The following is a 24881-nucleotide window of genomic DNA, read 5'->3' on the forward strand; positions in this document are numbered from 1 at the left end:
ACTGACATCTGATTATGTGTGATTTTTACTGATTTTTTCGGTTCATTCAGGTATTTTAGTTCTGATCAGTAATAGATAATAGGGCCACGCTCTGCTGACTGCTGTTACCAATCTCCATTTTTTTTTCTTTTATGGAAAGTCATGGAAACACTGTAGTAGAGTTTTTCTTTTAATATTTGAGCAATTGGGAATGCCAAAAATATATATTTGACTACTTAAATATACACTACTACACTCAAAATCAGATTTATAATTATAAATTATATATAATTATAAGGTTATAATTTACGTAAACGCAATTTGTAGAAGAGAGAAGTCAACTTCGCCATCTGCCGGACACCATTAGTCATCCGGGTACCAAGCATCCGGGCCACCGTAGTTTTCAGGAGCCGATCACGTGACGAGACAGCCAATCAAATCACAGCTAAATAAAACCCAGTGTAGTTTTGCTCCTCCAGAGAGATTCCTGTTGAAGTTGTGTGCGTTAATGACTAAAAGTAAGCGTTCGTGTATCTTGAGTAGTGTTGTTAATGCCGTTTCATTCATTTATTTGTTGAGTTATGTATATAAAAGATGCTTGGAAACCCGCGACCCTGCACAAACGATTGTTTACGTAAACACAAGCGCTGTTTAGCACATATGTGTCGAATATTTAACTCATTAATGTGTGAGATTTCCTCTTATTCAACCGTTAGTCGGTTTAAAATGTGTGTTTGCTCTGTGAAGTTTACACTTGATGTATATCCACTACTCCTGGTTACTGTTTAGTTTCTACAGCTTATATGCTTAAGGCTGCACATCTTATATGTATATTGCTTCACAATATTTAAAGGTTTCCTTATGAACCATTAACTTTTTCCAGTAAAACCATTACAAAATTCCTTGTGTAGTGTGTTTTGGGCACTTTTCCAAAAGTATCCATCACATACCGGTAGACGCCATTATACTTTCCATTAAAACCAATACTACTTCCATTATAATCATTAAATCCATCACATTTTCTCTTGTGTTTTGGCCAGGGGTCTATAGATGTTTTTTAACAGGGATGTATGTGGTAATGTTATCCTGTTTGTTCTAAATCACTTAATTCCTGTAATTTTATTTCTCCTTTCCTTTGTTAAGACCACATATGCCAATCTGTTAAATTAACTGGAGTTCCTGTCTTCGACGCGCCGTGGACGTGACGGAGGACACCTGAGGACCAGAAAACACCACAATTTATCTTTGAAAACCTCCAAACTGAGCCCAAACCAGTCCACACTGCCGATCAGCTGAATGTGCAAGTAGCAGCTATGTAAAAATGTTTTATATATACTATAAAAGGGTACATTGGGCAGAAAACATTTGATGTATTTAAGTCGCATTTTCTGTATATTTTTATTTTTGGACTGATAATAAAGTCGAAGAGGGAGCCGGCGGTAATGCCAGTGTGTTCAGTTTTAGACAAGTTCATCTTCGGCTGCTCCTGACCAGGTTGAGCTATGATCATTTTGCTTTTGGAAACCAAATCAAGTGAAAATAAGTCAATTACGTGCATAAGCCTGGCTGATTTGGTAACCTAGTTTTATGAAGCCCCGGTCCTGTGGGCCTCAGTATCAGACAATGATCACGTCACGCCTACAGTGAAGCCCCTCCCACAACAATTCACCTATAAATACTGGAGAAGATTCACTTCATCCTACAAGAGAAGAACGAACTCCAGGAGCAGCGGCTGAAATCTGTTAAAGATGGAGTTTATTAAAGAGGAGATTGAAGACATGGGTTATCCAGAACCATCCAGAATAAAACAGGAAGATACTGAGGAACAAATAGGTTGGTGTCCGTTCTTAAACGTTTATTGTTGACTGCCGAGAAACAATAATGTAGAAGATCCAGTTCGCTTGTTTTTAACCATATAATTGGTTTATTTTAGGCTTGGCTGAAGTAAAACAGGAAAGAATGAAGCTGAAAGAAGAGGAGGGGTGTGGAAAAAGCAAAACGTCAAGAAAAAATAATTCCGAACAGCTGAAAACGCACGAGAGAAAACGCGCGCACGTTCCCGCCGGAGAGAAGCGGTATCGCTGCGCTCAGTGCGGAAAGAGTCTTTCCGGAGCGTCGAGTCTCAGGAATCACCTGCTCATTCACTCCGGAGAAAAGCCGTTCGGCTGCGACCGGTGCGGGAAAAAGTTCATCTCGTCGTCGCACCTGAAAAGTCACATGACCGTTCATTCGGACGAGAAGCCTCACGTGTGCTCTTACTGCGGAAAGAGCTTTTCGTGGCTGGCCAGTTACAAACATCATCAGAAGACGCACAGTAAAGTGAAAGACCACGTGTGCCGCGAGTGCGGGAAGAGCTTCACTAGAATAGCCAATCTGAAGCAGCACCAGAGGATACACACCGGAGAGAGGCCTTACAAGTGCTCGTACTGCGACAGGAGCTTCAATGAGTCTGGAAACCTGAAAAGGCATCAGCGCGTTCACACCGGAGAGAAGCCGTACTACTGCACTCAGTGCGGGAAGTGTTTCACTCAGTCGCCAAATCTAGTGATTCATATTAAAAAGTGCATTGAAAAGTTCACGGTAAAGAGGCGCAAGATGGCAGGCAAGGAGTACTAGGCGCTCGCCAGCTCTTAACTCGACCCTTTAGCCGAGGTCGTACGTATTCATTGTCAGCGACTGGAGACTTGCAAGACTCGTCTGGATAAAGGCCAAACGAAGAAAGTCATCATTTACTGATCATGCATACGATCTAGGGAACAGAAGACGCATTCTCGGTTTACCAGAAGGGGCAGATCTAATACGGCGCCATTTCTCCACAAATGGATAGTTGCAGACTAAAACGAGGCCACATCAAGATAGAAAGGGCCCCCAGACCAGGTGTCGAGGAGAGACCAAGACAGATGCTAGTGCGCGAGTTCTGGGAAAAACGAGGACTCTTGCCGCGAGTAAAAAGTTCTGCGGTTTTGAGAACAGCAGCGTAGCTTTGCATCAAGGCGTCTCCTTGGGATCGAAGCCGCTATGCAATGTCATACGAGTAACGATCGGGAACACCACCAAAGTCTCAGAGTTCATCCTCCTCAGGACCGCTCTGTGACTGGATCTTGTAATCGAGGTTGGCCTTCCCTCGATGAGCTCCTGAGTGAGGGCTTTAACGTGTCCCCCGTCCCCTTCCCTGTCGGTCCGTGACATCCCGCATTTCTTACTGTGCTACGGTTGCTGTTATGATTTTGTTATGCATTTTTGTTTATTCCATCGTCTGTCTGACTGGCCTTATTTATTTTGCAGCCTGCAAAGCTTCGGCCTTGGTGGTAGCTTTTATTAAAGAGCATGAAACTGAGCGGATCTGAACAACGGCGTCTGTGCTTTCAGTAATGAAACGCCTTTAACTGATCCTGTCGTACATTCTCAATATGCATTGTTAAAAGCGCTATATATATATATATATATATATATATATATATATATATATATATATAAGGTGATTGATTGCTATTATTATTATTGTATTATTAACTCGGATCAGTGACAAAGCCTGGTTTTGGAAAGGATTATTAGGGAATTCTTAACTTGTTTTATTTATGCGTGTACTGAAGCTTTTCCTCAAGTTTTAGACGGCGTACTTGGATTTTAGTGATGTCTCGGTATGGGCACATGGTCCAGGTTCAGGTAAGTAATGTGAGATTCAGATACTGTAAATGTGCCGTTAACTCAAACTAGTTTTAATGTGAAAAGCCACAGTATTTCTGTGGATGTGTCTAGACTGAGAACTGCAAAAATAGTCACTTTAGTCTTACGTTGATTTATTTTTTTTTTTAATCATTTAATTCCACGCCTCCTCTGCATCTGCTGTAACACAAACTTTTCATAAAGACGATTATGTGTGATTTTTTTTTTTACTTGTTGATGTTTTAGTTGATTATAGTATTTAATTCAGTAATGCTATTTGTGGCAATCCTGTAGTTTGTCTCAGTCTGTTGACACACAATGAAATGTTTAATGTGCCAATTTACAGAAGATCTCATGCATTTTAATGAACGAGGTGAAAACAGTGAGTGTGAATATATATATATATATATATATATATATATATATATATATATATATATATATATATATATTGCAGTGGTAGTGGAGTGGTATATATATATATATATATATATATATATATATATATATATATATATATATATATATATATATACCAATTAAACATAAAATATTCTTTTGTTCATGAAGGCTGCATTTTTTGACCAATTATACAAGAAAACATTTTATATTGTGAAATATTATTGCGATATAACAATGTTCTATTTTAATGCACATTAAAATCTGTGATGCAAAGCTATATTTTCAGCATCATTATTAATGTAATCCTACAATAATCTTTCTAATTTGCTGATTTATTATCAGTGCTGGAAGCTGTTGTGCTGCTTAATATTTTTTTTGGAACCTACAATATTTTTTTTTGGATTCTTGAATAAAGTGTGAAATAGCAGAGCATGTATTTTAAATAGAAATCCTTTTTTACAACACATCATTAAAATGTTTGGGGTCGGTACATTTTAACAACAGCAGTATTTTCTTTGCAGTGATATTAGTTAGCAGCTATACTACTTATTTTATGCATTATAATAAAGCATGCAATAGTGTATTACATGTAAATTATCCGATGCATTTATTAGGTGTTTTCCTAAACATAACCCTATAATCTCGTTTGCCAAATATATTTGCTTATTCTGTTATTAAACTCTGGACCAGAATATCCAAAGCTATAACAGAATAAAAAAATGGTTGCATTAGTCGTACTTTGTTTTGTTTTTTTGTTTTTTTGTTTTTTTTTATTAAAGTGGAAATGGACTGGTCCCAAAAGTAGAGTTCAGCATTTCAGGCAGCTTTATTTTTTTACATTCATTTAGGTTTTGCAAAACAACAAAAAACAGAAACGCAGACGTAACGTTCAACTGAGCTGCTAGTAGTTCGCCTCGTCCATCATGAGGGTGTCTGAGATCTTTTACGCATTTGATTGTGCGTCAGCAGACTGAGACAAACTACATGATCAGCACTTTATGAGATAATTACCTCCTCGGGGTTAAACATGAATAACAGTAGTTTATTTTGAGCTAATGTCTCATTTATCTAAATCTTGGGTCTATAGCTCTTCTCACACATGAAGATCATCTGACCTCTTAATGGTGCCTAAAGTAGGGTTCAGCATTTCAGGGAGTATTTTCTGCTCCGGCCGCCGAGATATTTAGTTTTGGTTCTGATTAGGCCTAATATCACATGTTTTTAGGCCTAAATATGCCAGTTTTGCTGTGACACGTACAATATCTGTGTGACAAAGAACCACAAAAGTAGTCACTTTCAATCTTTTAAAGATGTTTCTAATATTTTAATGCAATGCTTCCTCAGTTTCTGATATTTTTAGCAAATAATTATAATTTTTTTGATGTCAGTTCGTTGCAGTTTTAAGTAAAAGACGTTTTTTTTGCGACAATGCTGCACGTCTGTTTTGTCTCGGCCTGTTGACACGCAATGAAACGTGCTTAAAGGAACAGTTCACCCAAAAATAAAACTGACCCCATATTTCACTCGCCCCCAATCCATACGACTTTCTTCTTTCAGACGAAACATTATCTGGGCTCTTCCATGTTTTTCAGCATTGCACCGAGTGAAATCATAACAGAATGTGTCGAGTTTTCTTCCCGTTAGCAAATTTAGCAATGGAAAGAAAAAAAATAAATAAAATGTATTTATTTTTGCATAGACATAAATGTGCATTGTTCGTATTTTACGAATTTATTACATACATTCATCTTGATCAGCCTTCGTTTTTTTTGTTTTGTTGAAGCAGATTATTCAGTCTTACCTTGATGCTTTCTAGTCTTTGAATTCGTTCAAATAAACGTTCAAATTAACACTCAGACCTCAAAAAATTTAATAAAAATAAAACCCTCAACCAGTCTTTATTTTTTACCGTTTTCTGTTACACGAATGCATTTTTTACATATTTATAAATGCAATATAATTATATAAATGATACATTTCACTGGTGTCTGATTATGTGCGACTTTGAACGATGTATTAGTTTATTAGTATTTGATTTACTGTAGCATCAAAACAAAGACGGGGCATATTTACGCATGAGCAAACTGGAAACCTACCACAAGGCTGTAATAACCAATAGAAATTATATTATGGTCAATAGGGATTAATCACGCATCCTGACCTGAGGACTGTATGTGAGAGATATGTCTTTATTACCAGCATATCCCATAAGATGGCAGCAGTACACTACAGAGTCTGCCATAAAAACCCAAAGAACAACTGGAGCATGCGCAGAACGGAGTAATATGAAATACGGAGTGCTGAATATTTTAACGGGCAAAAAGCTAATATTATCGATCACAAATGAAGCCGTGGAATATTTCCGCTGGATGTCATGCATTTCCGGTCTGCACGTGAGAGGCGTTCGCCGTTTACAGTGTTTTAATTTATTATTAAACACCGGCAAAGTTAGCCAGTGCGATAAAGATTTTTTTTTGCAATGAGCAGTGTTTGTTTTATAATGCAAAAATGCACGTTGTGCAAACGTGATTTGCTCGGGGTGTTTATATCTAATGCATCTCTTTGCATTTTACTTCTGCTTTGGTCTAACTTTTTAATGAAGTTATCATTGCGCACTGTTGCATGCAGTTATTATTGCCGGCTTTGTTGCACAGTAAAGCAATGCAGTGTAAATCTCTCCAGGTCTGTTCCTGTGGGTCTCGGTATCAGACGGTGAAGCTCCTCTAACAACAATTCATCTGTAAATACATTCACATCGTCCTACAAGAGAAGAACAGTCTCCAGCAGCACTGGCTGAAACCTGTTAAAGATGGAGTTTATTAAAGAGGAGATCGAAGACATGGGTTATCCAGAACCATCCAGAATAAAACGCGAAGATGCTGAGGAGCAAACAGGTTGGTGATGCTTTAATGTTGACTGCTGAGAAACATCGATGCAATTGATTTCAGACGCACGTTTGGTTTCTTTTAGACTCGGCTGGAGTAAAGCGGCACAGGTTGAAGGTCAAAGAAGAAGAGGAGTTTTGCAAACTCAAAACCTCAAGAAGAAAAGCCGAACGCACCTGCCCTCGGCGCGGAAAGAGCTTCGAGTATCACATGCACGGAGAAGACCCCTTTGGCAAGTTTCGCGCGACGTCCAGTTCAAGGAAGCGCCAGAAAGCGCGCTCGGACGAGAAGCCTTACCTGTGCTCTTTCTGCGGAAAGGGCTTTTCGGAGGCGCTCAGCTGTAAAAAGCACCAGAAACGGCACGACGCGGTGCGGGGTCACGTGTGCCGCGAGTGCGGGAAGAGCTTCACCACGGCCGCCTACCTGAAATACCACCTTAGGATACACACCGGGGAAAAACCGTACAAGTGCTCGTACTGCGACAGGAGCTTCACCGCGTCCGGCACCGTGAGGATGCACGAGAGAGTGCACACCGGGGAGAAGCCGCACCGCTGCGCTCAGTGCGGGAAGAGCTTCAGGGACGCGTCGAGTCTCAAAAGCCACCTGCACGTCCATTCCGGCGAGAAACCGTTCGGCTGCGGCCAGTGCGGGAAAAAGTACGGCTCGCCGTCGAGCCTGCGAACGCACCTGGCCGTGCACTCGGACGAGAGGCCTCACGTGTGTCCGTTCTGCGGAAAGAGCTTCTCTCGACTGACCGTCTGCAAGCAGCACCAGAAAACGCACGGCGCGGCGAGAGAGCACGTGTGCTGCGAGTGCGGGAAGGGCTTTACTAAAGCCGACCACCTGAAGCGGCACCGAATGATCCACACCGGGGAAAAGCCTCACAAGTGCTCGTACTGCGACAAGAGCTTCGCTCAGTCCGTGAGCCTGAAAGCGCACGAGAGGGTCCACACCGGAGAGAAGCCGTACCGCTGCGCCCGGTGCGGGAAGACTTTCACTCAGTCCTCGAGCCTCCTGACTCACGCGAGAAAGCATTGCAAATGAGCGGCGTGCGTTTTAAAGCGTAGACTGTCCTTGTGCAAATTGACTTTTGGGTGCCGAGTGTCTATTTATGTGCGTGCCGTTAATTAATGCGAAATAAAATCCGAAACACGAGTCCGGCTGTTTTTCACATAGTGATCTATGCAAAAGAAGCATTAATGTCGGGAGTTTATATTTATAAGCTAATTATAATGCTTTGGTTTGCTCATGCAAAGTGGAAAGTATGATATTAGACTGATTGGATGCCTAATGATGCTGTATTTCCTGCGTAACTATAGAAATGTGATGTAATTAACGTGTGGTCACTTTAAGAAGGAGAGTTTTCAGTGCCGGTATACTCATGCAATAAATCCCATTATGTGTCCAGGGTTATTATTAATTTGAAGTGTTGGCAGAGCCTGTTTACACTGATAAAACGAGCTTAATGTGTTCGTTTACAGAAGATAGCAGGCATCATCATAATGAATGAGGTGAAAACTAAACTTTAAGAGACAGTTCAAATAGTGGGTCGTTTAATGTGTGTGTGTGTATGCATGCATGTATGTGTATATAGTAGATGGAGATTTGATGGCTATGCATCCAAAAATTACAATATAGGACTATGCATACATTTAATGCACTATTAAAATTAAAAAACTGGGCACAGCAGAATTACGGGAATTTGGTCTTTTTCCCAAAGCAGCTCTCTTCGCTGCTGTAGATGGCGCAATGCACCTAAAACCTGCCGTGAAACGAGAAAGAAGAAGATCGCAATAACGCTAGAAATTGGCAGAAATATGAGAAATATGGAGCTCGTTACTGTCGAAACTGACGACGCGAGTCAGCCGGAACCGAGCGTAATTGAGCATGGAGACACCGAGGAACACACAGGTCGGTGTCTTTTCTTCAGCAAAGAGATGATAAATAATGCATTTCACATGCAATGCAATTTAGTGATGAATTATCAGAGAATCGCGCGCCCGATACCGCTTCTTTGTGCTGTCGAATCAGGGTCGCTTATGCCGATTTCAACCACATAATATCTTTATTTTAGAAGGGGAGGACGCGAAGCAGCAAGTGCACGCGCCGAAAGAGAAGGGGAAGGGAAGACGCACCGTCCGAGCTCGAAAAACCAAAGCCGTAAAGCCTCACACCTGCTTCCGGTGCGAGAAGAGCTTCAAGCACAAAGGCCATCTGAACACGCACTTACGAACGCACACCGGAGAGAAACCGTTCACGTGCAGCGAGTGCGGGAAGAGCTTCACCCGTTCCGCGGGTCTCAGCAAACACCTGTTCAGTCACTCCGGAGTGAAGCCTTTTATCTGCGACCAGTGCGGTAAAGACTTCGTTACGTGGTCCAAACTAAAAACGCACCTGGACGTTCATTCGGACGAGAGCCCGCACGAGTGCTCCCTGTGCGGGAAGCGTTTTCCGCGACTGGACGCCTTCAAACAGCACCAGAAAATACACAGCGAGGTGAGGGAGCACGCGTGTCCTGAGTGCGGGAAGAGCTTCACCACGGCGACTCAGCTGACGCAGCACCGGAGGATCCACACCGGAGAGAAACCGTACCGGTGCTCGCACTGCGGCAAGACGTTCACTCTCTCTGGGAACCTGAAGGCGCACGAGCGGGTTCACACCGGGGAGAAGCCGTATCGCTGCGACCAGTGCGGGGAGACGTTCATAAGCACCAAAACCCTCCGTTACCACATGCACGGGCACTCCGGGGAGCGTCCGTTCGGCTGCGGCCGGTGCGGGAAGAGGTTCAAGTCGGCGTCGAACCTGAAGTGCCACGCGAAGGTCCACCTGGACGAAAAGCCTCACCTGTGCTCCCTGTGCGGGAAGGGCTTTTCCAGGCTGAACAGCTGCAAGGCGCACCAGAGGACGCACGAGGACGCCGGGGAGCAGCACGCTTGCGCGGAGTGCGGGAAGAGCTTCGCCGCCGTCGGCCAGCTGAAGCGGCACGAAAGGGTCCACACCGGGGAGAAGCCGCACAAGTGCGCGTACTGCGACAAGAGCTTCGCCGCGTCCGGGAACCGGAAAGTGCACGAGCGGGTGCACACCGGGGAGAAACCGTACCGCTGCGCCCGGTGCGGGAAGAGCTTCACTCAGTCGAAGAACGTAGCGGTCCACGTGGAAAAGTATTGCTCCGCGTCGCAGTGAGGGCTCGCGCATTTTTATTCTGGGATTTAAAGTCTCGCCGTGAAGGCAGACGGGCGGGAAACAAACCCAGTTTGAATTGGCTAATTAATTTATTCATAAATGGTTTATTTATACGTGCACTTATTTCTCTTAAACGTACACTTTATGCAGGCTCTGCATTTCGCTGGGAAGACGTGTGTTTATGTAACGTTTTTATAGAAGTGAACGCGTTTCAATGGGAATTGTGGCTTTATTGTTCAGGTGCCAGCTATTGATGTTAATGACTGACCACCCAAATCCTACCAGGTAGAAACATTTCTGGTGTATTTTACACGTTCTTAGTTAGATGTATGCTTTATTTATGGATTTGTTCGAAATATATTAGTTTCCTCGTGTCCATTAAAGAAATGTGTTTGCATTTTGGGATTTGAAGTGAGTTTATTTACTGTAAATTGCCACTTCATGCCGACAAAAGCCGCGTAAGATCAAAGGTGCTGTTACTGCATTCGGCGAGGAAGGTTTTCGCGACAGTAGAGAGCGCGTTTGCGGCAGCGAACGTAAGACGAGAGCGAAAGAGAACTACTGAGGTACGATTATTAAAAAACACCTAAAAGCAATGGCGTGTGATGGATTTAGTCAGACGGATTCACATCCGAGCGCAACAAAGACTGTTTGTCCTCAGCTGATGCGTTAACGTTAGCGTTAAAGACAGTTCGCTGCCTTTCGGCTTGCTGGATGTTTTCGTTTCGCTTTGTTTTTGTCTGAACGTCAGGAGCCTGCTCTGATCATCTCATCCGTTTCTCTCGTAGATGCCGCGAGTGCAGTGTTTCTAAACGTTTCACAATGCCAGCCGTGAAATTTATTTGGCTGCGTTTTGCAACTAAATTTAATTCAGTGCTGTAACTAGAACATTTAAGAGTTTTGCGTTTTTACTTTTAGGATGCATGAACGGTGCTATCAGAAGAGCATGCTCGTTTTAATCATATAAAGGATTGTTAGAAAATTGTTTGCAGAGGAATCCTTTTACTGCTGCGATATTTTAGGGGAAGAAATAATGAAAAAGACTTAAAATAAATAATATAAAATAAATAAATGCAAGATTAAAGCACAAAAATCTACAAAACTTAATATATAAAAATATATAAATATATATATATATATATATATATATAAATTATATATATATATATATATATATATATATATATAAATTATTTATATATATATATATATATATATAAATTATTATATATATATATATATATATATATATATATATATATATATATATATATATATATATATAAAAATTATATATATATATATATATATATATATATATATATATAAATTATATATATATATATATATATATATATATATATATATATTTTTTTTTTTTTATTTTTAATTTTTTTTTTTTTTTTTTTACTCAAACTGGTCTGTTTCTTTAAGCTGCACTCATGGAATGCCATTCATTTTTAACAAGAGCAAATGCCATAATTCATAATTTTTTTTTTTATTTATAATTTTTTTTTACTTGAACTGGTCTGTTTCTTAAAGCTGCTCTCATAGGACGCCATTCATTTTTAACGAGAGCAAGTGCCATAACCATTCACCACGTGCTGGTAACAATCCTATAAGACAAGAACAGCAGGAGAGCAAGTGTAACAAAACAGCTGCGATCTGTTTAACATGCCACGGTAAAGCTGTTTCTTCTTTCCGGTAAAGATGGAGCGTGCCAAAGATGAAAACGAGGGCGCCGGCGATCCAGAGTTATGCATAATAAAACTTGAAGATACCGAGGATCAAAAAGGTTCATGATTATTAACTGCTTTGGTAGCTTTGTGTAACAGTTGTTAATGCAACTTGTGTTATATATATATATATATATATATATATATATATATATATATATATATATATATATATATATATATATATATATATGGTAGAGACATCGCAACACATTAACCCGACCTCTGTTATTTTCTGCAGTTGATAACGTGTTTATTTTAGTCCCAACGAAAGAGCAAGAACGAGAAACGACCGAAGAGGAGGAACGCGGCGACTGTAAAACGCACCAGAAAGCGCACGGCGTGAGAGATCACGTGTGCTTCGAGTGCGGGAAGCGCTTCATCACGGCCGGCCACCTGAGGCAGCACCGGAGGATACACACCGGGGAGAAGCCGTACAAGTGCTCGCACTGCGACAAGAGCTTCAATCAGTCCGGAACCCTGAAGTCACACGAGCGCATTCACACCGGAGAGAAGCCGCACCGCTGCGCTCGGTGCGGGAAGAGTTTCAAGTGTAAAACCGGTCTGGGCCGCCACCTGCTCGTCCACTCCGGAGCCAAGCCCTTCGCCTGCGCTCACTGCGGCGCGCGCTTCAAGTCGTCCTCCAATTTGGACAAGCACGTGAAGATCCACCGGAACGCGAGACCGTACGCGTGCGCGCTCTGCGAGAAGCGCTTCGCCCGGCCGGATCACCGCAAGCGGCACCAGAAGATACACGCCGGCGGGAAGGAGCACGTGTGCCGCGAGTGCGGGAAGAGCTTCACCCGATCGGACACCCTGCGGCAGCACCGGAGGTTTCACACGGGAGAAAGGCCTCACGGGTGCTCGTACTGCGGCCGGGGTTTCGCCCTGCTGGGGTCCCTGAAGGCGCACGAGCAGATCCACACCGGAGAGAAGCCGTACTACTGCCCTCCCTGTGAGAAGAGCTTCAAGCATCTCAAAAGCCTGGAAAACCACATGAAGAAATGCCACGCGGCCTCACAGTGATCAGCATTTTTGCATGAAACAGAATCTAGCTTTAATTCTGTCAATTTTGACACGTGTGTGTGTGTATAGTGTGTGTGTATTGTGTGTGTGTGTGTGTGTGTGTGTGTGTAATGTGTGTGTGTGTGTGTGTATAATGTGTGTGTGTGTGTGTATAATGTATATGTACAATGAGTGTGTGTATATAGTGTGTGTGTGTGTATAATGAGTGTGTGTATATATGTGTGTGTGTGTGTGTGTGTGTGTGTATATATGTGTGTGTGTATATGTGTGTGTGTGTGTGTGTGTGTGTGTGTGTGTGTGTGTGTGTGTGTGTATAATGAGTGTGTGTGTGTATAATGTATATGTACAATGAGTGTGTGTATATAGTGTGTGTGTGTGTGTGTATATAATGAGTGTGTGTATATGTGTGTGTGTGTGTGTGTGTGTGTGTGTGTGTGTGTATATATATATGTATGTATATGTGTGTGTGTGTCAACAAAATAATCAGCGCACATAATAATTTGTATCTTTACTCTAATTTGTTTCTGATATATATCTTGGTTGTCTTCTTTAATAAGACATGATCGTGTAATTTATTTGTTTTCTATATTATGCTCTGGTTGTACATGAGCTGGAAAATATTAAACGGTATAAGCTAACTGACAAAAAGTAAAATTTGTTTATGACATTACGATCATTGCTGTACAGTTTTCTTTCAATGACAAACCATGCATCGTCTGAACTTAAAATTGCCTACACACAGTTTCCTTTATAGTATAAATGTGAATTATTATTATTATTATTATTATTATTATATTGTACTAATGTGCAAACAAACAAGTTTGTAAAAAAACAACAACACATTTTAAGCAGATTAATTGCATAGTGGTCACTGGCTGATTTTGTTTATGTGTAGCTGATGACCAAAACTGAAAAAATGTTTAAAAAGCAGAAAATAGATGAATAGAAAATCAAAAAATAGTTGGGAAATGAATTGTTATTGTGCTGCTCCCTGAAAAAGCAGCAGCATCAGTCACTTTTTATGGAAAGCAATGTGTTAAATCAGTTTTTCTGTTATATAACTGAAATAATATACCTTTATGGTAATGCTTCTTGACTAAGCGACCACAAAAAATACCAGGCAGATATTTTATTTAATTTTAAGGAGTCAAGGAGAGATGGGACGTGCATGATTTATTAGTAGGGTTGCATACGAAGCATTTTTGTTCTGTTTACATTTTGCATTGAATTTATTCGCTGTAAACTGCCACTTTACGCCAATTAAAGCAGCGTGAGATCAAAGGTGTTGTCGTTCAGCGAGTGACATTAGCTGCTCAATTCTTACATTAGCTGTTCACGACAGTAAGGAGCGCGTTTGCGGCAGCACGTTTAAGGCGAGAGTGAAGGAGCGAACTACAGAGGTAAGAATTTAAAAACGCCTTTTTTTAAAAAAAGCATTATCATATGATGGATTTGGTCACAAAGAATCATATATGAGCGTCTGTTTGTCTGCTAGTGGCGAGTTGCGTTTATTAACATTCGCGCTTTTAATTTGTTTGATGTTTTCGTTTCGTCGTCTTTAAATGTTAGAAACCTAATTTAACATCTCATCTGTTTCTATTGGATTGTCAGCTGTTTATTTTGTTTTATGCATGCATGCTATAAGCTTGCCTCGTTCAATCATGTGTAATGTTATGTATAAATGTTTCACAATTTTTACGTCCTTAAAAAAATCGAATAATGATTTATAAGCAGTTAAACTCAACCCACTGCTAAAAGCCCACTTTTTTTTGCTAGTTTTTACATTTAAGATGCCATCAAAAAAAGCTTATTTTTTATTTCAGTCATGCAAACTACTAGAAAATTGTTTGCAGAGGATTTGTTGGTTTAGATAGCATTTACTAGTGTTTTCATTAAAAATGTAAATAAAATAAAATTGCAGGTGAGATATGTCAAAATACATAAATGCAATTTTAAATAAATAAATATATTTTTTGGCAGGTTTGGGCTCTGTACCATGAATCCAGATTAGGTAAGTTTCAGTAACTAAGTTAATTTATAGAGCAAGATAATTTGCTTTATTTGTTCTTTCTTTGGAGTAAATGCGTTTAAATTACTCTCTCAATCAATCAATCAATCAATCATTTTTATTTATACAGCGCTTTTAACAACACAGGTTGCATCAAAGCACTGTACAGTATAAAGCAGAAGAATACAATGACAGGGATGTATAATGACGAGAGTGACCAATTTGTTATTAAATGCAGAGACGGTCTCTGTAATCAATTCGACGGTAGTCGCTAGAAGTGAAGTGTCCCCAACCAAGCAAGCCAGAGGAACCAAAACCCCATGCATACAGAATGGAGATAAAAAAAACTTCGGGAGAAACCAGACTCAGTTGGGGCCAGTTCTCCTCTGACCGGAGGACCAGAACTTCACCTCCAGTTCAATTTTAAACACAGCTGTGTCAGATAGTGTAAATGACTTAGTGTGTGTGTGTGTGTGTGTGTGTGTGTGTGTGTGTGTGTGTGTGTGTGTGTGTGCGCGTGCGTGTGTGCATCAGGATCTGGTGATCGGTCCACAGAGCGCATCTAGGTTTTCTGGTCTCTGATGAACATAATCTCTGGGTGCTGATCCACCATCTAGTCTGGATACAAACTGGGAACAGATTAGGAAAGAAACAAGACTAATAGAAACTAATAGCAATCCTTTAATGGATTTGAAAAATAAAAGTGTGTTGGTGTGTTATGTGTAGGCTAGGTTAAAAAGAGCGTCTTTAATCTAGATTTAAACTGGTAGAGTGTGTATGCCTCCCGAACAGAGTTAGGGAGATTGTTCCAGAGTTTAGGTGCTAGACAGGAAAAGGATCTACCGCACGCGGTTGATTTTGATATTCTAGGTATTATCAAATGGCCAGAGTTTTGAGAATGCAGCGGACGAGCAGGACTATAATGTGATAAGAGCTCGCTCAAGTATTGAGGAGCTAAACCATTCAGGGCTTTATAGGTAATTTAATAAGATTTTAAAATCTATCCGATGTTTGATAGGGAGCCAGTGCAGTGTTGACAGAACCGGGCTAATGTGATCATACTTCCTAGTTCTAGTAAGGACTCTAACAACCAACCAATAAAGCATTACAATAATCTAACCTCGAGGTCATAAACGCATGAATTAATATTTCTGCATTAGAGGTTGAAAGCATAGGTCGTAATTTAGATATATTTTTTTAAGATGGAAAAACGCAGTTTTACAGATGCTGGAAACATGGCTGTCGAAGGAAAGATTGCGGTCAAACAGCACACCTAGGTTCCTAACTGATGATGAAGATTTAACAGAGCAGCCATCAAGTGATAGACTGTGTTCTAGATTATTATATGTGGGTTTTTTAGGTCCAATTATTAGCACCTCCGTTTTTTCAGAATTTAGCATTAGGAAGTTACTCATCATCCAGTTTTTTATATCGACTATGCGTTCTGTTAGATTCTCAGTTTGTTGTGTATCACCAGGCTGCGCTGAAATATAGAGCTGAGTATCATCAGCATAGCAGTGAAAGCTAACACCATGACTCCTGATAATATCTCCCAGAGGTAACATGTACAGGTTGAAAAGTAACGGTCCCAGCACTGAGCCTTGAGGAACGCCATAGTTCACTTTTGATCGATATGATACCTCCTCATTTAATGCTACAAACTGATAGCGGTCAGATAGATATGATGTAAACCATGCTAAGGCGCTTCCTCTAATGCCAACATGGTTTTCTAGTCTATCCAAGAGAATGTTGTGATCGTTAGTATCGAATGCTGCGCTAAGATCTAATAGCACTAATAACGAGATAAAACCACGATCCGATGATAGAAGCAGGTCATTAGTAACTCTAATGAGAGCAGTCTCAGTACTATGGTACGGTCTAAAACCTCATACTCATATCTCTTAAACTTAAAAAGACAGTCACATCAACAAATAAAGTTGGTGATCAGCGTCATGGTCCCAATAAAGCTGGCGTGCTTTGGTTTTGTCAACCCCGAAACTATTCAGCTCTCGTAACGGTGCAGGTTCTTGGTTCTTTTTCTTCGATTTCAACCAAAGCTAGTGCCACAGCAATTCGCCGATAATCATCTCATAAAACAGACTCCAGGTGTTTAACATACTACGGTAAAGATGGAGACAAAATTACGCATAGCAAAACAAGAAGACAGGTCGGTTTCTGTGTTTCATTCATCGTTATTGACTGCTTTGGTAGCTGTGAAATATTGAGCAATATAGAGACGGTAAACACAGGCGCGTTTCCTAGCCTTGCAGCAGCTGTTACAATTCATTTTATTAACTAGAGAGTAACATATAATAATAACTAGAGCTGATAATTAGTACTCCAAATAAAGCCTCAATTCACCTAACAATTAAAATGGTCGTATTCGTATTTAGCATATGATCGTGGCTCAACAGTCGCCGTGATTTTGCCAATAAGACATGATCCTGGGTCAACATTACTGTCCAAAAATATAGACTTATCCCAGTCCTTACCAATAAACCTAACCCCTACGTAAAATGTGTTCCTAAAATCAATGGGAAATGATATCAGTGTATGGAAATGATAAAAACGCATGCATGTTGTCTTCGTGCAACTAATAAAACTACTCTTTTGTGAATCATGGTAACGTGTTAGTCTATATTTAAAGTGTTTCATGTAGATATTTTATTCTAATAAGTGATATATTTTATTGTGTTGGTTTTTAGTTTGACTATATGTTACCAGGATGGGTGGCGGCGTCGCAATAAAGAGCCTTTTTTTAATCAAATGTACTGATTTATAAACTTTGACATAAAAAAGCTTGAAAGGTGAGGTGTTTTCTGAATGTTGAAGTGAGCAATGAAGAGCTGGATTTACGATCGTTGCGTTTCTGATGCAGAAAAGATGGATTAACGCGGTTTAGAAAGTACAACAATCTGAATTGATCGCGTGTGGTTTTAAGTTGTCGGGTTTGGGTTTGAGTGTAGTTTAAAGATAGTGTGCTTTCGTCCCTATTTATAGTTGGATGAGGAGCAGACTGACGACATGAGCGATCCGGAGCCATCCAGAATAAAATATGAAGATGCCGAAGAACAAACAGGTTGGTGTTCATTTACGATTCTTCGTTATCGACATCTAAGTTAACAAAGCCTCTATAAGTGTGATGTATGCTAAAATATACCTCATCTGTTACTTTCTGCTCCTCTGGGTTTCCTTTGAACTTACTGCGTTTTATTTTAGACCACAAAGAAGGGCAAAAACAAGAGCTGAACGAAGGAGAGGAGGAACGCCGCGAAATAAAAACCGAAAAGGTGCCCACAGATTGTTCCTTGACGCAAAGTCGCAAACCGCAGGAGAAACCGCACGCCGTGTGTCCCGAGTACGGGAAGAGCTTCACGACGGTCGGCAATCTGAGGCAGCACCGAAGGATCCACACCGGAGAGAGACCCTACAAGTGCTCCTACTGCGAGAGGACCTTCACCGTGTCTGGGAACCTGAGAGAACACGAGCGGGTTCACACCGAGGAGAAGCCGTACCGCTGCGCCCGGTGCGGAAAGAGTTTCCGGTGCAAAACCGGCCTCAATCGCCACCTGCTCGTTCACTCCGGAGCAAAGCCGTTCACCTGCGACCGGTGCGGCGCGGACTTCAAACTGTCGGTGCATCTGAAAAACCACATGAAGATTCACACGAACGAGAGGCCCTTCGCCTGCCCTTTTTGCGGAGAGACTTTCGTTCGGCTGGACCATTGCAAGCGGCACCAGAAAACGCACACCGGCGAGAAAGAGCACGCGTGCCGCGAGTGCGGGAGGAGGTTCACCAGAGCCGATCACCTGAAGCAGCACCGAAGGACTCACACCGGAGAGAGACCGTACAGGTGCTCGCATTGCGGCGAGAGCTTCAGCCTGTCGGGGTCTCTCAAGGCGCACGAGCAGGTTCACACCGGGGAGAAGCCGTAACGCTGTGCGCGGTGCGGAAAGAGTTTCAGATGCTTAAAAAGCCTCAAAAATCACTCGAATAAATGCCAGTGAGCGGCGTTTTTTATCTTGAGTAAGCTGCGAAGTTGCTCGCATAATTCGGACTCGTTTTGGAGTTCAGCCAAGATGCCGCTTAAATAATAACTGCGTGATTGGTTTGTAAAACGCGGCTGGGTTTAATGAGACTTGTTTTTTGTACTACGAGTACACGAGTTGGAATATTAAGCGGTAAGCAAAAAGTACACAAAATTGAGTGTTTTTTTTATTTACAGATGGTTAAAAATTCCATTAAAGTTCTATACTGTAAAAAAGTATGTCATTTTAATGGTAAAACCTTGGAAAAACGTTAACGGTAAATTCCTGTACTACATTCAGGAAAAAACGGTAAAACACTGTAAAATGAATATTTTACTGTTAATTGCAAATCAATGTAAATTTAGCAGAATGTGACGCTCCACATTTGAAAGTATTTTGTTTAAATTGTCATGTTTTTGTTATCATTTATGTACATCTGGGCTTTTTGTTACATCTTCTGAATGTTTTTTTGCATTATTCAAGTGTCGTGTGTGAGCATGATGGTGTTTTGTGTTTGCACGAATGACTTTGTGCACTAATATATTAGTATATACTTTTACTTTTGACGTAGCGACTCGTGATGAGTGACTTTCTCTTCCACCGTCTGCGTTATTAAGGCGGTTGTCAGTATGTTAAAGGTACAAAACAGATTTTTAAGAGCGGTGCGTGTTGTTTACTTGTTTGTAAATTACAGTTTGATACTGTAAACTTTACCGTTTTGATCGTGATTCACCTTTTTCTTTTTTAGTATATTTAACTTATATGCACACGTTTTCGCTTCAGTCTAAAACAGAACTATAATGACAAATCGTGTATTTGTGTCAAACCGTTTAAATGCACGAAGGTTTATGTGTCGTTAATGGCAAAACCTGTGATATATTAATTATATCGTAGCGTTCACATCCACTCATTGCTTGTAAGGGATCATGTTGGGAGAGGTTATAAAAGTGAGCTTCTCCCTGAATAAGTAATTGCATTAGTTATTTTTTACGGGAAATAATGTGTTACATTACTTTTGCATTGCTTTTTCTTATCTAGGCCGGGCTTGCTCGTTTGCTTTTAATGGAAAAAGTTGTATCTCTGGCAAACATGATACTAAAAATGTGTTTTTACCTAACTGATAATAAATTGTTGCATTTGATTTTGTTCTGACTGAGATTGTTGACTCAAAGTGTGCTTATAGGTAACAATCGGATGTCTAGATTAATTATCCTATTAGTGATCAATAATAAGGACAGCAGATTAACACATTTCTTAATCTTGAAATTGGTCTCAGCCCGTTAAAACCATGCAGTGTGTTTAATTTGGCAATTTACAAAGGCATCATCAAAATGAGAAACCAGGAAACTGTTTAGACAAGACAGTGTTAGATATGTTAGTGTTTTAGCTGGTCTCCATTTATAAATGAGCAGGAATATCCGGAGGGTGGCAGCACACGCTACAGAGGTTTCCATAGGAACCCAAAAGAAGAGCGGTGTTGCCAGGTCCGCTGTTTTCCCGCGGAATTTGTCTGCGTTAACAATGTTGGCGCGGGTCGAAGCGAATCCCGATAACGTCATATTTACCCTTTGGAATGCGCTAGGCCCCCCAAAAAACGATTTTTACCGGGAGACCCCCATCGAAATAAGAGTGAAGATTTTGCGTATTTGTTCCGAAATCCTGGCAACCCCGAAGAACAAAGACAATCTCGAGGCATGAGCGTCAAGGTGTTTACTTCTTTGAAAAGTCCAGATTTACTTTGCAGCGTTTAACCTTGTTTCGACCACGCAAAGAGTATTTATTTTGCTTGCACTTTCACTTTGGATGTTGGCATAAACGTTCCCGCTTTACACAGGAGCCAGCTCGAGAGGTGAGGCATTCAAGCACCGGTCCACGCATCCTGTGCACGGGTTTTAATATTGTGGGAGACTTTAGATATTTGAGCGATGATTTGTGGTTCATTTCCGATATAAAAACTGATGTGCATGCCTGCCATATGGACATGGACCTAGCCACCACTGAGGATAAGATGCTCCTGAATATACTGTAGAAACTTTCATTTTCTGTGAAGCTGATTTGTAGAAATATCACCACAGGCCTACAAGTGAACATGCATTTAGTCATTAAATTGATAATTTTTTGCCTCTATGGAGATGATATTGTATGTGAAATGCTTTTATGTTTTCGGGATTCATTTTAAGTTTAGTTTTTTAGAAAATACCTGTTGTATCCTACATTTCGATGAGCCACCATCCTATAGAGTTGTTATATAAGCCACTAATGTGCAACCCGTGTAAAATATTCAGCTTTTCTAACAGCAAATACATATATTCACTTAGTTTGAGTTTAATAAAGCTTATACGTTCAGTAGCGCTCAGTTAAAGGCCACGTGTGACGCAAGCCCCTCCCACACAGAGGCAAGCTCCACCCATTTGACGTCTTTGACGTTGGGAAATATTCACATCATCCTACAAGATAAGGACAAAATCTGTTTTCTGTGACCGTTAAAGGAGGAGATTAATGGCACGAGTGACCCACAGCCGTCCAGAATAAAACATGAAGATGCTTGCGAACAAACAGGTTGGTGTAAATAATGAGTTTTTCTCAAAAGCACAAGAACGTTAATTCAATTTAGAGACTCGTTCTCAATCTGATTGAGGAACTAAAGAGCGTGGGATGTTATAATGTGAGCAGAACTGAGCGAAAGCAGATTTCAGGGGCCCCCGTGAATCAGATATCCTGGGGCCGACGAGTCTAGAGCTATCTCCTTCACAGAAGAGGCTCGTTGCATTCAGCCAGAATATTTAAGATTAACGGTTGAAGAGATAACCTTTAGACCTTCTTCGCAGAACAGAACTCAGAACCAACGTTTCAAAGACGCTTAAGATCCGAACATCATTGCGTTGCAAAATCATAAGCATAACCTCTGTTTATCCTGTTTGCGCAGGGCTTGCCGGTACTACACTTAAATCTCATTTTATGATGATGAGCTGCTTCTTATTGATCCGTTTCGTGTGCTGATAATGTTACCAAAATGCTCTCTATTTCTAACGGCAAATATGTTTAATTAACTTAAAGCGTAACCGAAGTAGTTTAGTAGAAATTAACTCCTGTGTTATGATTTCTCCTGTGGATCTCAGTATCAGGAGACGATCACAACAATTCATCTATAAATACTGGAGAAGATTCACTTCGTCCTACAAGAGAAGAACGAACTCCAGGAGCACTGGCTGAAATCTGTTAAAGATGGAGTTTATTAAAGAGGAGATTGAAGACATGGGTTATCCAGAACCATCCAGAATAAAACACGAAGATGCTGAGGAACAAACAGGTTGGTGTCCGTCCTTGATTACTAATGATCAGTAGATAATATACGATACAGAAAAACTGTTGTCATCTACAATTAATGGAAATCACGTGATAATGAACTAGTCTTTTGCCCATCACAAACCTAAACCGGTTCTTGTTTATTTTAGACCGGATGGAGATGAAAGAGCAAAAACAGGAGCTGAGTGAAGTGGAGGAGAAAGGCTGTGACTACAAACCTCGAAGAGCGAAAGCCAAAAAGCCGTACGCCGGCTCACATCTAGACTCTTACAAACGGCATCAGAAAACACACGGTGAGATGAAAGCTCACGTGTGCCGCGAGTGCGGGAAGAGCTTCACTCAAGTTACCAGTCTGAAGCTGCACCAGAGGATCCACACCGGAGAGAAACCGTACAAGTGCTCGTACTGCGACAAGAGCTTCAATCAGTCTGGAAACCTGAAAAAGCACGAGAGAGTTCACACCGGAGAGAAGCCGTATCGCTGCGCTCAGTGCGGGAGGCGTTTTAAAGACGCGTCGACTCTCAGCTATCACCTGTTCATTCACTCCGGAGAAAAGCCGTTCGGCTGCGACCGGTGCGGGAAAAAGTTCATCTCGTCCTACGGTTTAAAAAGTCACCTGACCGTGCATTCGGACGAGAAGCCTCACGTGTGCTCTTTCTGCGGAAGGGGCTTTTCGAGGCTGATCGTTTGTAAGCAGCACCAGAAAACGCACACCGAGGCGAGAGATCACTTGTGCTGCGAGTGCGGGAAGAGCTTCGCTTCGGCCGGCAACCTGAGGCAGCACCGGCGGATACACACCGGAGAGAAAAACCGTACAAGTGTTCGTACTGCGACAAGAGCTTCACCGTGTCCGGCAACCTGAAAGTTCACGAGCGGATTCACACCGGAGAGAAACCCTATCGCTGCGCTCAGTGCGGGGAGAGCTTCAGATACAAAACCGAACTCAGTTATCACCTGCTCGTTCACTCCGGAGTAAAGCCGTATACCTGCGATCAGTGCGGGAAAGATTTTAAGTCACCGACACAGCTAAAAGAGCACATGAACATTCATATAAATGAAAGGCCGTACGCGTGCATCTACTGTGGAGAGAGGTTCGCTCGACAGGATCATTGCAAGCGTCACCAGAAAACGCACACCGGTGAGAAAAATCACGCGTGTCGCGAGTGCGGGAAGAGATTCACGAGAGCCGATCACCTGAAGCAGCACCGAAGGACCCACACCGGAGAGAGACCCCACAAGTGCTCGTACTGCGACAAGAGCTTCATCGAGTCCGGAAACCTGAGAGTACACGAGCGAGGGCACGTTCAGAGAAGTGGGCTTCTGCTGCCGTCGACGTGAGGAGAGTTTTAGATGTTTATAAAGGCACTCTGGCGAGCGACATTTTTATCTTAAAACGGTCAAGTGCATTGGGTAAAATATGCAGTTGCTGCCAAAACAACAAACGCTCGCGCTTGATTGATGAACTATAAGGTCTATCCATCCGTGCGTCACCCCGAGGAGTGCCCAGGCCAAAAAGCTTAAGTCATCAATCATGTATAAGTTTAGTTTGACTGTTTCATTCAGAAATAGGGCTAATGCATTCATGCGCTCTTCAAACTCTTCAGGCGTTACAGGAGAAAACTGAAGACTGCTGTCTTGGGAAAAGGATGTTGCAATAATTGGATGAATGTAATTTTAACAATGAGATTTTGCTGTTATGATCTGATCGTACACGGGTTGGTGTCTGTATTTAAAAATAATAAACTCAATAAAATTGCTTTCTTTAACTTTTTTATTCGATTAAATGAACAGCTTTAATTGGGTGTGTACAAATTTAATGACATTTTTTTTTAAAAGGCTTTTTCCTGCCTAGAAACTTAAAATCACGTTTTAGTGTGAAGTTCAGTAGGTAGATATGTGTTTTCTGCTCAGAGGCAGTAACAGATTTTATTTCACAATGAAGTGATGATGCTGTAGTTTGACTAAGTCTGTTCGCAGCAATCAAATCTGACTTCTTTTTCCTTTTAGATATGATGCTAACTTATAACCAAATAGCTAACTAAATGTTTTGTCTCGGTTGACATAAAATAATAAATCGTTCGCAAACGTCTCCAAGTTAGAGATTTGAATCGGCATCAAATGAGTTTTGTGTGTTCCCGGAGAAAAAGATATGCTGCTCTTCGTGAGACGTACGCATGCGCGCAGCGGCGGATGTTTACGACAGCGTAGAGCGGTTTTGCGGCAGAAAGCCTATGCAGTGAGTGTACAGCAGTATTACAAAATCACTAATTATACTAAAGATGGAGTTTATTAAGGAGGAAACGTGAGTGATCAAGAACTATCCAGAATGAATCACGAGGAACAATCAGGTTGGTGCTCATTCTTGATGTTTTATTATTGAAGAACACTGAGGAGAAATAAGGTAAACAAACACACAGGTCCAACATTTGTGATTGCTATAATAAATAATTATAGAATATATATTAGAATTACTTATGATAAAATCATATGAAGTGTTACAAAGATGGTTAAATAAAAATGCATTTCAGTAGATAAACTTGTGTATCTATATTTATATTCACATTCACTCGTATTATTATTTTTAAAATACAATAAAGTTATAAAATTGTGCATTGATTGACTTTTTACTTTACATCGTTTGAAAGCTTAAAGACTCTAGTTT

At 41.0% G+C, this 24881-nt stretch overlaps 4 protein-coding genes and 1 pseudogene across 7 annotated transcripts in view; all 5 read left to right on the top strand.

Moving 5' to 3' along the window:
• Window positions 1–8087, top strand: part of LOC122358712 (zinc finger protein 721-like) — a 13459-nt gene extending 5372 nt beyond the window's left edge. Inside the window, exons 4-5 of the mRNA XM_043258553.1 lie at window positions 1913–2581; window positions 7018–8087. Coding sequence (XP_043114488.1) covers window positions 1913–2581; window positions 7018–7976 — 1628 coding nt within the window. The 3' untranslated portion in view covers window positions 7977–8087. The remainder of the gene's footprint in view (window positions 1–1912; window positions 2582–7017) is intronic.
• LOC122359069 (gastrula zinc finger protein XlCGF7.1-like) lies at window positions 348–3316 on the top strand. The gene is made up of 3 exons (XM_043259196.1): window positions 348–497; window positions 1123–1812; window positions 1913–3316. The coding sequence occupies exons 2-3, from the start codon at window positions 1728–1730 to the stop codon at window positions 2593–2595; spliced, it is 768 nt and encodes a 255-aa protein (XP_043115131.1). The 5' UTR covers window positions 348–497; window positions 1123–1727; the 3' UTR covers window positions 2596–3316.
• A 608-nt stretch (window positions 8088–8695) lies between the features above and the next one.
• LOC122359065 (gastrula zinc finger protein XlCGF52.1-like) lies at window positions 8696–12254 on the top strand. 4 transcript variants are annotated; one of them, XM_043259188.1, is made up of 4 exons: window positions 8696–8843; window positions 9007–10111; window positions 11826–11910; window positions 12114–12254. In XM_043259188.1, exons 1-3 carry the CDS (start codon window positions 8750–8752, stop codon window positions 11878–11880), a joined length of 1254 nt encoding a protein of 417 aa, XP_043115123.1. In that variant the 5' UTR covers window positions 8696–8749; the 3' UTR covers window positions 11881–11910; window positions 12114–12254. The 4 variants fall into 4 exon arrangements, with proteins under 4 accessions (XP_043115123.1, XP_043115124.1, XP_043115126.1 ...); XM_043259189.1 differs by having other exon boundaries at window positions 12093–12232; XM_043259190.1 differs by having other exon boundaries at window positions 8703–8843; window positions 9010–10111.
• Window positions 11915–12877, top strand: LOC122358713 (gastrula zinc finger protein XlCGF7.1-like). The gene is made up of 2 exons (XM_043258554.1): window positions 11915–11933; window positions 12093–12877. The coding sequence occupies exons 1-2, from the start codon at window positions 11915–11917 to the stop codon at window positions 12875–12877; spliced, it is 804 nt and encodes a 267-aa protein (XP_043114489.1).
• Window positions 12878–14205: 1328 nt separating this feature from the next.
• LOC122358714 lies at window positions 14206–23900 on the top strand (annotated as a pseudogene).
• The last annotated feature ends 981 nt before the right edge of the window (window positions 23901–24881 follow it).

This window comes from Puntigrus tetrazona, chromosome 15 (assembly GCF_018831695.1).
Source record: "Puntigrus tetrazona isolate hp1 chromosome 15, ASM1883169v1, whole genome shotgun sequence".
NCBI classification, from domain to species: domain Eukaryota; kingdom Metazoa; phylum Chordata; class Actinopteri; order Cypriniformes; family Cyprinidae; genus Puntigrus; species Puntigrus tetrazona.

What these genes read in the sequence shown, in the direction of transcription:
- LOC122359069 (XM_043259196.1), top strand. Translation starts at nt 1,728, where the DNA reads ATGGAGTTTATTAAAGAGGAGATTGAAGACATGGGTTATCCAGAACCA. An exon ending in AGATACTGAGGAACAAATAG is followed by an intron (nt 1,813 to 1,912) that starts GTTGGTGTCCGT and finishes GGTTTATTTTAG; the next exon opens with GCTTGGCTGAAGTAAAACAG.
- LOC122359065 (XM_043259188.1), top strand. Translation starts at nt 8,750, where the DNA reads ATGAGAAATATGGAGCTCGTTACTGTCGAAACTGACGACGCGAGTCAG. An exon ending in AGACACCGAGGAACACACAG is followed by an intron (nt 8,844 to 9,006) that starts GTCGGTGTCTTT and finishes TCTTTATTTTAG; the next exon opens with AAGGGGAGGACGCGAAGCAG. An exon ending in AAGTATTGCTCCGCGTCGCA is followed by an intron (nt 10,112 to 11,825) that starts GTGAGGGCTCGC and finishes TTTCCGGTAAAG; the next exon opens with ATGGAGCGTGCCAAAGATGA.